The 14573-nt window shown below is 38.9% G+C and overlaps 1 protein-coding gene across 2 annotated transcripts in view; it reads left to right on the top strand.

The window, feature by feature from the left end:
- Positions 1–14192, top strand: part of galnt2 (UDP-N-acetyl-alpha-D-galactosamine:polypeptide N-acetylgalactosaminyltransferase 2) — a 78637-nt gene extending 64445 nt beyond the window's left edge. The window contains exons 12-16 of one of the 2 annotated variants that reach the window (XM_047362791.1): positions 2393–2485; positions 4452–4535; positions 5533–5662; positions 7371–7490; positions 8243–14192. In XM_047362791.1, the coding sequence (XP_047218747.1) occupies positions 2393–2485; positions 4452–4535; positions 5533–5662; positions 7371–7490; positions 8243–8398 (583 nt within the window). In that variant the 3' untranslated portion in view covers positions 8399–14192. The remainder of the gene's footprint in view (positions 1–2392; positions 2486–4451; positions 4536–5532; positions 5663–7370; positions 7491–8242) is intronic. The other variant, XM_047362792.1, reaches the window with a different exon arrangement.
- The last annotated feature ends 381 nt before the right edge of the window (positions 14193–14573 follow it).

The raw sequence follows: 14573 nt of genomic DNA, 5'->3' as shown, positions 1-14573 counted from the left end.
TCAAATCAAAATCTTCAACCTGCCAGTTAGATCCTCTTCCAACTGTTCTTGTTAAAGCTACCCTTCCTTCTCTGTCCCCTCTCATCACAGACATTATACATTCTTCCCTCACCACTGGTGTTGTTCCTCTAGCTCTCAAAACAGCTGCTGTAACTTCAATACTCAAGATACCTGGTTTAGATCCCAATAACCTCAATAATATTTTTGCCCTATTTCAAATCTTCCATTCATTTCCAGAATTCTTGAATAAACAGTTGCTTCTCAACTTCAGCCTCATCTGTCTTGCAATAATTTATATGAACAATTCCAATCTGGTTTTCGTCCGTTTCACAGCACTGAAACAGCACTTCTTAAAATCACCAATGACCTTCTCCTTGCTGCTGATTCTGGTTTATTATCTATACTTTTTCTGCTTGATCTGACTGCGGCCTTTGATACAATTTCACACAACCTCCTTGATAGACTTTCCTCTCTTGGCATTGTAAATACACCTCTCAACTAGTTCCATTCATATCTTTTAGGCCGCACTTAGTTTGTTCAGTAAAAATCATTCACATCTCAATCTGTTCCCGTCATCTCAGGTGTTCCCCAGTGCTCTGTCTTGGGACCCTTGTTGTTCGCCATTTACCTTCTCTCCCTTGGTTATATTTTTCACAAGCATCATATTAATTTTCACTGCTACGCAGATGACATCCTGCTCTATCTCTCAACCAAACCTAACTATACTCTTCCACCTTCATCCCTCACTGATTGTCTCCTTGAAATAAAACACTGGTTCACCTTAAACTTTCTTAAATTAAATTACAATAAAACTGAACTTCTTTTAATTGGCACTAAATCAATAAGTAAACATCATAACTTCTCCATTCTGGTTGATAACTCCTTCATCTTTCCTTACCTTCACTTCAAGAGTCTAGTGTCATCCTCGATAGCACCCTCTCCTTCGCTTCCCATGTCAGTAATATCACTCTGTCAGCTTACTTCCATCTTCAAAATATTATTCGTCTCCGTCCTTTTCTCACTCCACTGCTTTTCTGGTCCACAGTCTGGTCACCTCTCATTTAGATTACTGTAATTCTCTTCTCTTTGGCCTACCACAGAAAACCCTCCATATTTACAACTGGTTCTTAATACGTCTGCCCGTATCATCACATGGACCCCTCAATCCATCATATCACACCTGTTCTACAACAGCTTTATTGGTTTCCCATCCCATACCTTCAAAGCTGTCCACAGCCTCGCCCCTCCTGATCTTTCGGACCTCCTTCACATTGCTACACGTTGCCGTATCCTTAGATCCTCTTCTTCTATCCATCTCACCGTTTCCACTGCCCGTCTTGTTACTATGGGGAGTAGAGCATTTAGCCACTCTGCTCCCCAGCTCTGGAACTCACTCCCACCTGTTCTACATAACACAGACTCATTGCCACATTTTAAATCCAAACTCAAAACTCATCTATTTAAAGTAGCCTACGTACTGTGATTGCAACTGCACTAAATCCTATTTTGTACTTATTTTTACTATTTATTTTAATACTGTGGGGCTGTTTATATGTTAAACTATGTAAGGTAACCTTGAGTGTCTAGAAAGGCGCCTACAAATAAAATGTATTAACTGTTATCTTTTATTATTTTGTAATGTTTTATGTCACAATGTTAGTAAATTAAATGGTCAGAATCGGTCTGAAGGATAAAATATACAGCGTTCCATTGAGTTAGCTCTACTACACATTTAAATACTTCTATATATTTCTCAGTATTATAATTTATTTAGAATCCAGAATCAAGGATAATTGGCCTTTACCTGCAGATTTTAAAAAGACTCACTTAGAGCTAATAATTAATTAAATCAATAATTATTGATTAAACTGAGGAATGAAATATAGCACCATAGACACAACCACAATGCTACTCTAGAATTAAATCTAAACTACTATTGAAAACATTTAGATTGTGGTCGGATTATTTTTTACCAGGATCAACTTGTTTTTTTCAGCTGTGACATGTACTGATTGCCTTTTTACTTCAAAAGAAAATCAAAAACAATAAAAAACTCCAGTAACTGAGATGACAAAAGCCATCATTTACCAGAATAAATAGGCTTTTCACTATTACAGCTCTGTCCTCTTACCACTATGAGTTATACGTGTAAATAAGCAAATGTGGAATGCACACATCATTTCAGCATATCCAGCTATGTCTCCTATGTATCTAGTTATTTGATTTGATTTAAATTTGATTATTTATTTCTGGACTCTTCTCCTCGCCAGCACTTGAACAGTTTGGCACATATTTCTTCTGACAGTTTTATCACTATTCTCCTTCTATTGAATGTCTTTCTTTTTAACTGTTTATTTCTTCTTACATTATTCCACTCTGCCTTTTTCCTCAGGAACACAAGACGGGCAGCAGAGGTGTGGATGGACGAGTATAAAAACTTTTACTACGCTGCTGTCCCCTCGGCGAGAAACGTGCCCTACGGCAAGTGAGTCAGATCAAATTTTAACCCAGCCAGAATGTAAACATGATGAGGTTACTAGATCACATCAGTGCAAAATAATTAGAAATAATTCTATGGATATGGAAAATAACTTTATCTCTGACAAGTATTTAAACTCCACTCCCTTCATATTTATTAGGACAACTGGGAAATACCTGTAAAAAGCTTTAAAATTTCTTTTATTGCAGCAGCATAGTCAGTCACTGAAAAATATAGCTTTAACATTAATTCAGTGGGTGGAAGCTTGTTAAGAGATGCTGCTTAAGCAAGTGTTGATTTTCATAATCCATGAAATGACAACAAAAAATGCCTACTCTCCTAAACAGGATCATATCCACAGTCCTAGTGATAATTAAAACATTTAAAACAACTGAGACTGAGATTTTCCAGCAACAAACACTCCTGTTGTTAGGTACGGTGATGGATCTATGATGCTGTGGGCCCTTTTTTCTTCCAAAGGCCATTGGAAGCTTGTTAGACTCCATGGCACCACAAACTCCTTGAAATACCCAGAGACTGTAAGTAAATGTCTGCTGGAGTTTACCATAAATTCAACATTTATTTTAATTTCATTGGGTTATTCAGCAGGAAAATTATCCAAACATATTGACACAGAAAATGTTCAGCAGATGTAATCTTCTTCATGATATCTTGGTCCCCAGACCTAAATCTTAAATAAAACCTGTGGGGTCATTGGAAACTAATTCAAGAGAAAACTTTTTGTGTGGATCACGATCCGTGGGCTCTTAAGATGATCATTAGTAATCAAAATATAAAAATTGTTTTTTAAGCAGCATATATGGCCATACTTTTTACAATAACATATACAAATAGGTAGATAATGATTAAAAGAACAGAAAGCTGTTAGGCCAGTTGTTTTGATCAATATGCCGATGTATATTTAACAAAAATAAGCAATGTTTGTGTGCTTTGAGGCTGATTTTATTATAGGGCAGAAGCTGAAAAGCTTGGGAACCTCTCTTCTGAAAGGATAGAAGCAATATTATGATAAGTAAATTAAAGGAATGGGAGTAAAACTTTTAATCTGTGTGGGAAGTTATTAAAATGCGTTGTATGTTGCTCATAATGAGGCAGAGCTGGCCTGGTTATTAATATGTCTGGTAATCATTAAAAATGCATCAAAACTTCCAGAGGATTTAAGACGGACTGGTTGACTGTCTGATCCGCTCTTGCGTCAGTGCAGGGGGCTACAACCCGTGGCTCCAAATCCACAAGTAGCTCTTTGGGCCTTTGGTCAAAATCGTATGAAACTACCAATATTTTTCTGCAGGGAGATATGACGGGCTACTTTTATCAGATCTTTTATGTGTTTTCATGTAATGTCAGCAAGTAATTTTCACAGCACAATAGCACAGGTGGGACAGAGAGATTTATTTATGTATTTATTTTAATTTATGTAAATCTATCTTAAAGTGCCATAAACATGAAAATAAATTAACTATTTCTTTTTTGTAAAGCTTTCATGTTTTACATTATTCCGAAGCCTAATAAACAAAGCTGAATTTCTTTATTGTAATTCAAAATTAAGAGATTTTCATGCATTGATGTTTTATAAAACTTGATAAATCAAATAAATCAATTTTGTTTTGTAGCAGCCAGGGCAAGATAAATGGCTCTTTTGATCATAAAGGTTGCTGACCCTGTGCTAGCAGATTTTATATCATGTCTTTAAATTTTTTAAACTGTTTTTTCGTCTCATCTTCATGCTGTCTCACAGCGCCAATAATGTTAAAATCCTAGTTATTTAGACTTGTGGGAACACAGTTGGCTCATTCTCTTTAAGTGAGCCTAAGATTTTATTTACCCCTAATGGATGTGGAAGCCTCCACTTCCTGCCCTGACTGCCTATGACTACGATTAGATCGAACCTTAGCAACACACTGAAGACCACATTCATTGTCTGAATGCACAAGCTTTCTGTTTCTCTAAGTATCCAGAGCCGCTTGGAGATGAAGAAGAGGTTAGGCTGTAAGCCTTTCAAATGGTACCTGGAGAATGTCTACCCTGAACTGAGGTAAGAGCATGAGGACTCTCATGGACTAATGTGTTGAGGGTTCAAGTAATCATCAATCAATCTTTATTTTTAGAGCTCTTTTCGTAGTCAAGTGTAAAACAAAGTGCTCTACAGAGGTTCAAAACATAAACACACGTATTTTACCACTACAGGCACACAGATTGAAAAGATCAAAATGATCAAATCAATTAAAACAGGCAGATACAACAAGTAATTATTGGTAATAAAACAATGAAGAATGAAAGATGAGAGAAGTCAATCAAATATAGAAAAGGAGAAATCGAGGAAATGAAATCATAAATATTAGAATAGCAAGGAAACAGTGGAGACATACGTACAAATATATTGCACGAGGAGAAAGGTCAAATGACTAAATATTTATAAAAACACTATCATATGTTCATAGGGTTGACTATGAATATGATTCCCTGGATCTAATGTGGTTATCCTTGTTAAAGAAGCACACATGTAATGCCAGGCGTGCCTTTTGTTAAAACTAAATTTACTTCAGTGTATGTGAAAAAATACTTTTAAAACAATGTATTACCAATATACTAATAAAAATGGGTTGAAGGAGTTTAATGATTCTTTAACAGCAAACCTTGGGTATACTTAACATAAAACGCAGTTAAAGTATGCTGATGATGGCTCTGTTATACTTAATCATGTTAAAATGTGATTCACTCTTTTTCAGTATTACATAAGAAAACATCCAGACATCACAGTAGTTTTAAAAATCGTTAGTATGCATCAAGCTACAGATGATAGTTGTTGCCATGGTAAAATAATTGGTTGCTGTTAATTAACAGTGATTCCAAGCAAAATCTATTGGAAAACTTCATATTGAACACTCCAGTGGTTACTGTGCGATTAAAAACCTGTACAGAGAAAATATTTACATTTGTTTTTGTTGTTACAAACAGTTTTTACCCTTAGAAGTTTAAAGCGTTGAGGGTTCAGATCAGGAGGCAGTATAACACCTGGTGTGTGTTTTCAGGGTCCCAGATCATCAGGACATTGCCTTTGGAGCCCTGCAGCAGGGAGGGAACTGCCTGGACACCCTGGGGCATTTTGCTGACGGGGTGGTGGGCGTCTATGAATGCCACAACGCAGGAGGAAATCAGGTAGTGAGTCAACAAACACACACAGAGACCCCTGAGAGAAGAGTGAAGGAACATGGCTGTTAAAAATGTGAAGTTCAGAACAATCAGAACGAAACCGCTGCATTTTATAAAAGCCACATGTGTGGCTTTTATACAACGTAAAATAACCTTTCAAACAGCTCAGCCAGGAGGGGAGTGCTCCAGGAGTACGGACCCGGGGGCCCTTTATTAGGGGCCATCCGGTCAATGTACAAGCGGAGTAGGAGTTTGGTTCGCATTGCCGGCACTAAGTCAGACCTGTTTTCGGTGCATGTTGGACTCAGGCAGGGCTGCCCTTTATCACCGGTCCTGTTCATAACTTTTATGGACAGGATTTCTAGGCGCAGCCAAAGGCCGGAGGGGGTCTGGTTTGGGGACCAGTGAATGTCGTCTCTTCTTTTTGCGGATGACGTGGTCCTGCTGGCCCCCTCTAGCCAAGACCTACAGCATGCGCTGGGGCGGTTTGCAGCCGAGTGTGAAGCGGCTGGGAGGAAGATCAGCTCCTCCAAGTCTGAGGCCATGGTACTTGACTGGTAAAGGGTGGCTTGTCCTCTTCAGGTTGGAGGGGAGTTCCTGCCTCAAGTGGAGGAGTTCAAGTATCTCGGGGTCTTGTTCACAAGCGACGGGAGAATGAAGCGGGAGATCAACAGACGGATCGGTGCGGCAGCTGCAGTAATGGGGATGCTGTGCTAGTCCGTTGTGGTGAAGAGAGAGCTGAGCCGAAAAGAAAAGCTCGCTATTTACCAGTCGGTCTACGTTCCTAGCCTCACCTATGGCCATGAACTTGGGGTCATGACCAAAAGAAGGAGATCCCGGATACAAGCGGCTGAAATGAGCTTCCTCCGTAAGGTGGCCGGGCACTCCCTTAGAGATAGGGTGAGGATGTTGGAGTAGAGCCGCTGCTCCTCCACATCTAGAGGAGCCAATTGAGGTGGCTTGGGCATCTAAACCGGATGCCTCCTGGACCCCTCCCCCAGGAGGAGCTCCTGGCACGTCCCACTGGGAGGAGGCCCAGGGGATGGGCCTGGTCTCTACTGAGTCTGCTGCCCCTGCAACCCGGTCCCAGATGAAGCGGAAGATGACGAGTACAGCTCAGCCAGGAGAGGAGAACCGACTCTGACCTCCTGCAAGATGTGATTTTACATTAAATACATGAGGGGTGTAGAATAAATGAGAAACAGGTCAGTCCATAGCAGGGGTGTCCAGGTCCACTTCTCTAGTAGCTCTCGAGGACTGGACTTTAGCACCCCTGGTATATCGACTGCATGGATGTCAAACTCTTGTCCTCAGTGCGTTTGTGCTTCACCTGAATCAAATAATCAGGTTTTTAGCAGAAGGCAATTCATTCATTTTAGTCTGTTGGACCTGGGACACATTTAAATGTTGCAGTACACCAGACCCCAAGGCCTGAAGTTTGACCCTCCTGGTTTAAGACTTCCTCAGCATGTCTCATGCATTTCTAAGTGATGTACAAAGAATTTAGAAGCAGGTTGATTCAGCGATCTCAGTCTCCTGAACCTTTTTACCAAAATGTAAAGTTCATTCTGTTTTTAAAGATGTTGGGTAATAAAGAATATTTTACTGGAATATATAAACTTAGCTTCAGATCTGGACATATTGACCCACAGTACAAATCAAATCACTTTCATCGTGAATCAAAGCATTAATGTTGCAACTTGCTCTTATTTTTAAGGAATGGGCCCTAACCAAAGACAAGTCGGTTAAACACATGGACCTGTGTCTGACTGTGGTGGACCGGGTAGCCGGCTCCCTCATCAAACTACAAGGATGTCGAGAGAACGATAGCAGACAGGTACCGTTGAAACATGATGTTTACACACACTGTCTTAAAAGATAAAACCTTTGTTTCTCATTCTGACATTAAATCTGGCCAATCTTTTCCTGTCGGTCTGGCTTTTTATACTCTAAACGTGTTTTGGTTCAAAACATTCAAATCAATACAAGAACAAGATTACCCGTCTTCTTGACTGGACGCTCACATGCTGTTTTTACTTGCATATGATTGTTTGAACAGTGGAAAAGGGCACCTTTAGACCTCTGGAAATGGAACCGTAGGAAGAACCAGACTTGTGGAGGTTCACAATTCTCTTCCTGATATCTTGATTTTCCTATGATGTCCCACAGGGAAGCAGTGTGTTTGAGGTGTTGCCTTAAAATCCATCCACAGCTGTACCTCCATTGAGCTCAGGTGTGGTGTATTAACCAAACTGAAGCTTACAAAACCATGACATCATCATCTGAACTTTACCAGATTGTTTAAAGGCATAGTAGTCTTAGTGAATGTAAACTTCTAACTTTGAGGAAAGCAATAAATAATTTCAAAAAATATCTCCCACATTGCTCATGCATTTAGTAAAAAGAAATAACTTGTGTAATCCGAAATGATCTAAAACTGCAAAGGTTTAGTCTGATGTAAGTCAGACAGTGAGGAAGAAGTCTGAATCTTTTATCCAGCTATGTAAATGTCTAGTTTCAGATGGAAATGCAGAAAAAAAGCTCTCTCCATTTGGCAGCCATCTATAGTGTTTGCTTCTTTTTTTGCAGAAATGGGAGCAGATCGAATCCAACTCGAAGCTTCGTCACGTGGGCAGCAACCTCTGCCTGGACAGCCGCAGCGCCAGGATGGGCGGTTTGACCGTGGAGGTCTGCGGGCCGAGCCTCAGCCAGCAGTGGAAGTTCACCCTGAATTTACAATCATAGGGGGCGCTGCAGACCCCTGGTTTTCTGACTGAGACGCAAAAAGACAGAAAGATGAGTAAAAGACTGGAGGAGAAGGATGGACTGGAATAGTCCTCGTCCTCCGCAGAGATGCAGCCAGTTCTGTCTCTACACCCCTCTTCCCCACCTGTTTCCCCCTCCCTGAAACGTCGAGCCACCTCCAGTGGGGTAGGGGCTTGTAGACCACAACGGAGCAAACTGGAGACTGACTGCACACAGTGGATGGATGATGAGGATGAAAGTGATGACGAGTCTTTTGTTTCCAACGACGTACCTCGGTGTTCTGCAATTGATGGTTCCTGAGACAGCCTGACTTCTTTTTGTTCTTTAATGCTGGTTGCAAACAAACTAAACTCCTTGGTGAATGATTTTATTTTTCTTATTCATATTTTTTATTTCTTTCTGTTGATTCTAGGCTGAGAGCAGCTGGAGCTGGTTCTGTTCCTAATCGACTCTTGTAAGAGCAGGTGGAGGCTTCTTGTTGGGTTTTTGGTGGTTGTCGAGTGCCAAGAGGGAGTACATAGACTCAATTGCTCGAGCTGTTCTTCTTGTGTGCTTCACTAGTTTACAAAATTGACAAAGAGGAGAAGAAAAGAGGAGAGAAATACTCAGTATTTTCCTTTCTGAGTCTCTTTTCCAATCCGTTGTCCATGGGAGCGTCTTCTTCATGGAGGGGAGGGTGTCGGAAACCTTCAGGAAGCTCTTCTCAAAGGTCTTCAGGATGTAGCACTGGCTGCTGCAGCATCCTGACTTCTTCACTTTTATGTTTCTTAAAAACTGAACAGAAAAAAACTTCAAGTCTTTTTTGTTTACACTTGTCAACGATTAGACCTAAGTTTGAAAAAGGAAAATGTTTTACGTTTTAGGAAGACCAGAGGAGCAATTAAAACTGTTTGTCCTTACATACTGTGGCTGTTGTCTGACTGCTCCTTGTGGAGCTCTTTAGTTCATTTCTGTTCAGATCTTTACATTTACCTGTGTCTAGGCGTGGGCCGGTATAAAACAGTCATTTACACACAAAATATCATTAACAATAACAGAAGAGCAGCAATTGTTTCTGCTGGTGAAAAAATATAATACAATGCTGTTCATTACAGTTATGATCATAATTATTACTATTATTATTAATTATGTATTTATTGTTTGTTTTATTTCAATGGGCAAAAAAAAAAAATGAACAGCTGGTAAATGTAATGGTAACTTTCAAGTAAACGTGCAGAATATTTGACCTTTCACTTTTAGTTTTTTCACATTTGGACAGTCTCTGGTTTTCACTACTGGAAATATTTTCAAACAGCTGAATTTGTCAGTAGAAGCTTTCTTTTACCCAGCTTGGCAATAGTGTGCAGCGAACAGGTGAGGGAAGGGCAGCACTGCATCATTGTATCACTTCAGCACTTTCTCTGGTGTCTTGTTAAAAAAAAACTTAAAACAGCAGGAACGGTATGATGGTTTTGAAACCATAATCCTAAGTGCTTAAAATGAAAACTGGAATTTTTTTTGTTGTTTTTGAAAATATTTCACCTTTTATTCAAAATGCTTCTTCAGCTCTGAACACAGGTTGAATGTATCAGGCTTTGAAGTTGTAATTAGAACAACCCCACTGATAGGGCTGTTAAGGTCACCAATGCGGCTGTTAAGGTCACCCGTTTAGGTCACGTGAGTCATTGGCCTTACCATTTTATTTCAGCACTAAGGATTATCATGTCCTGAATGTCTGAGAATCTACACAAAGTTTTGAAACCATAATGTTTTCAAAACCATGGTACACCTTGATACCGGTTACTGGCCCATGCCTACTTGTGTCTATGTTGGCAGTGTGAGAGATTTACTATAAAGTAATGTCTTCTCCTTTGAGTATAGCCTTGTCCTCTGGGGGAGATAAATGGGTTAGTGCATCTATCAGCATCAAGTCACCACACAGTACCACTTGGTCAGTAGTGTTTTTCTGCCTGAGAGGTGGACCGTCTGTTCATATGTTTTAAGCTGCAGTAAACAGAGTTTTACTGATTGTCCTCTCAGTTTTTGTGTGAGGTTTGCAGATTGTTCTGTGGCCAGGGCTGCTCTGTTTATGCTGATCATGATCGAAATAGGAAGCTCATCTGCTGGAGCTTGTTTTGCTCCAGCAGACTGCCCAGAGCAACATTATTTTGGTGTCAGAAATCAACACAGTGATGTTTTTTCCCATCTGCAGCAACCAAATGGTTTGACAGGGACCATTTATAGTACATTTATCTTTCTATCATGTAATCTAATGCCCTCTGTGTATTTTTGCAAAGCTTGTGGCTCTTTGGCATCTTCATTGCTTCATATTTGCTGCTGTGATTCTCTTCACTGCTGGTCCCTAAAAAGTGATCATGAAGTTTGACCAAAATCCTAAATATATTTGGAGTGGCACATTAAGTTGCAAATTAAAACCAACTGCATTTAATACAATATCTACCAAAAATTATTCACATCCCTTGAACTTTTCAATATTTTGTTACACTGAAATCTTGAACTGCAATGCCTTTTATTAGGATTTTATGTAATAGTCCAGTTAAGTATTTCACAAATAAAATGGTTAGGGTATAGAAAATATCCCAACATCTCAGGAGTACGAAGTCCAAACGAACTCTGAAATAGTGGTGGCAGTCGGATGCTGTGAGGAGCTTTAACTTCAGGATGAACGGGGAAGATGGTCAGACCTCATGGGAAGATGAATTGAGCTTTGAACCTCTAGAGACTAACATTTTTTCTGTCTATTCTCCTTTGCAAAATGAGACAAACTTAGTCTGAGTAGATGGAGAGGATCTGTGAACATACATTTTCAAGTCTTGCCACCGATTCTAAATTGGATTTAGGTCTAGACTTTGACTGGGCCATTGTAACACATGAATATGCTTTGACCTTAACCATGCAGCTGTAGCTCTAGCTTTACGTTTAGTGTTGTTTTCCTGCTGGAATGTGAACCTCTGCCCTAATCTCTAAACCTTTTGAAGCCTCTAAACTATTATATTCTAGAGTTGTTACATGTAGCTCCAACCATCTTCTCATTGTCTATAAGCAGCTTTCCCATCCCTGTTGAAGAACATCATCCCCACAGCATTAGGCTGCCACCACCATGCTTCACTGTGGGGATGGTGTGTTTGGGCTGAATAGTGTTATTGTTTGACGATGTGGATGTTGTTTTATAACCTAATTCTGTTCTAAACATCTCCACAACTTTCTCCCTCACCGGTCTGCTGTGTTCCTTGGTCTTAATGATACGGTTTGTTCACTAATGTTCTGTCTTCCACTTCACAATTATGCACCACTTTGTGTTTTGTCTGTCATATAAAATCTAAATAGACCACTTTTCAAGATAAGTAGCCCATTTGAGTGAAGAGAAACTAGAAAGTAGGCGCAACTTTGAACGTATTCCCGGGTTTGTGTTGTCTTGGAAGTTCTTTTAAACTTGGTCCGACAGGAGTTGGGTCCACAGAAACCTCAGCTGTATGAAAAGTCCATCCTGTGACACAAGACCTAGAGATGTTGTAATGGAAAGAAAATGTTTGAAAATGCTAATATTTTTAAAGGACTTCGGAATTTTCTGCCTAACCCTTTAAGTCCCTTGTTTGCTCCACTTGGGTCCCTTGAACACAAAAAATACTCTGAAATGTTGCTGTAGAAATAAATGTCAGCTTTTGAATATTCTTTTTTTATTTTTAAGAAAAAGCACTGAAGATTTTTTTGTGTATTAGCAGGGTTTGTTGATGAGCTTAGTCTGTTTTCTAAAGGTTTCCATAAAAATCTGTCAACATATTTTCCTGTTTTATATGAATATCATTCTTCATTCTCCTAAACTGTCAACCTCAAATCGTGCTTTTAGCAATTAGTCTTTTTCCCATATTTGTAAATTATAATCTTTGAAGTGGTTATTCATTAGATCCATATCATGAAAAAGTTTATTTTTCATCCCAAACATGCATGTCTGCGTGTTAATGAACATGCAAAGAGTATTTTCTACTCTACTAAAAGAGTAAAACATGACCATATTGTAAGAATTTCTACCAGAAAAAGAAAGGAAATCAAATTGTGATTTGTATTTACAAAGATGCTTTTTGAATGTGAGTAAATTGCGCAAAAATACCAAAGGGGCAGAGATTGCTCTAATTACTCAAACGTCTTAAAGACCTAAAATTCACCCTAAAACACCTAATCTGGCCAAATTGTATTCCATCTGCATCAATACAACAAAAGCTACACAAACATAAAATAAAGGGACCCAGGAAGATTAAAGTTTAACAGAATTTCCTTTGATTGAAGATTGTGTTTGACGACAGAAGCTTTGCAGAGAGAAAAAAACAACTTTTTATATATAAGTTTGTTTCAAACCTGTTTTTCCCCATTTGGTTCGCTTGTCCCACTTTTGACGTTAGGGCACACACAGATTGGCCTGGTTCTGATAAAAATAAATGTTTTGTTTTTTTTACTTTTTAGCACAATAAATGTGATGCATATCCTATCCTGGGTGGAGAACATCATGATTTACCGGATGATCAGTAACTAAGAATTTTCTTTTTACCAACATTTTCTGCATTAATCTTCATTGACGTTTTAAATCCTTGCCAGTGAATGGAGAAATGTTCCACCTGCACAGATTGGATCAGTAAATTCTGTAGTTATTCACCTGGGATAAGACCTACTAGAACCTGAAGTTTAAAAGGTAAAAAAAAAAAAGTTTAATAATCCACAGCACCCAACATCACATTACGTGAAGCTTTTTGCTTCCAGCCAGCCTTATGCTTGTTAGGATGAGATGTTCACTACTGTGTTATTTTCTTTAAATTGTGAAATCAAATCTTAACAAGAGGACATTGCAAATGATGGCAAAGCCCAGCTCCTCATGTCGATCAGATGAATAAATGTTTACATCCTGAGCACAAGGTGCCAAAGCTTGTTTCTGATTGTTGTGTTAATAATAATAGCAGATGCTGGATGGCTCTCTCAGCACTGCCGATTGGTGTGTCTCTTGTTTTAGTTCAACATTTAGGAGGCATGTAAGGAAGACTCCTCTTAGCTGCTGATGTGATGTCAGCCGCAGAATAGAAAATGGGCTAAAAATGGCAGGGTTTTTTATTTTTTATTTGACATCTTCACTATAGAAGAATAATGTTGGAAATGTGCTGATTTTATCTCCCCATGTCTGCAGAAGATCCACTGAGCTAAATAATGTTTTTATTTTATTTTTTGGCCTGGTTTGTTCTCTCTGTGCTTTAGGGGAATGTAGCACCAGTTTGTTTTAAATAAGTTGCTTTTCTTTTCAACAGGTTGAAAGGTTTTAGTTTCAAAACTTTTAAATAAAGATCAACAGTGGACCCCCTGGGACTGTGAAAAACCCCAAGACGTTCAGCTCAGAACTGGTCAAATGTCTTTATTTTCTGTGTTTGTGAGTCAGTAACATGCATATGAGACAGCACACTGTTGAGGGTTTATTTACCAGAGATCCGTGGCAGATCCCTGATTAAACCAGTAATCAACAGCAATCTGTGAACAATGTTTTGGTGAGAAAGTACTGAGATGGAGCGCTTGACTCGTGGGGTCACACATGTAAAAGTGTATATTTTTGTATATACCTACATCCGTGTGTGTACAGAATGTACATATATACACAGTGTACTTAGCAGCAGTTCCTAGTTTTGTTGTCGGACTGTACAGCGCTTCTAAACGTTCCCTGTTTTATAGAAACTGCAGAAATTCAACTTTGAATGAGGAGAACTGATTAACTTAAATAAAAGCATTTATATAAACTAAATGGTCTTATGTGTGGTTATAAGTATACTATTAAATATATAGATTTCATTCTTGGCACAAATGTTTGTGAATCAGAGCTACTGGAGACATTGTTCAATCTGCTGCTTTGTAAAGCTTAAAGTAATTGTTTTTCTGATGAGCTTTTCTACTAAGAATGCACAATAGGGCAGATGTGCATGGATTTTACATAAATTATAAGGTTATAGTGTTATAAAAAGGAATGTTTTCCAACGTTGAGTTTAATTTGGATCTTAAAATGTGAGAACTGTAGCCTGACCACCGGCAGCTTGCATCAGAAGGTTTAATTTTCATATGATATTTATTATGTAAGCTTTTAATGGATTATATTGTGGCCCTGATCACTAAATAATATTGTTGCATA

This window comes from Girardinichthys multiradiatus, chromosome 4, assembly GCF_021462225.1.
Source record: "Girardinichthys multiradiatus isolate DD_20200921_A chromosome 4, DD_fGirMul_XY1, whole genome shotgun sequence".
Taxonomy (NCBI): Eukaryota; Metazoa; Chordata; class Actinopteri; order Cyprinodontiformes; family Goodeidae; genus Girardinichthys; species Girardinichthys multiradiatus.
The sequence above is the reverse complement of the archived record's forward strand: the minus strand, read 5'-3'. Positions and strand labels throughout refer to the sequence as shown.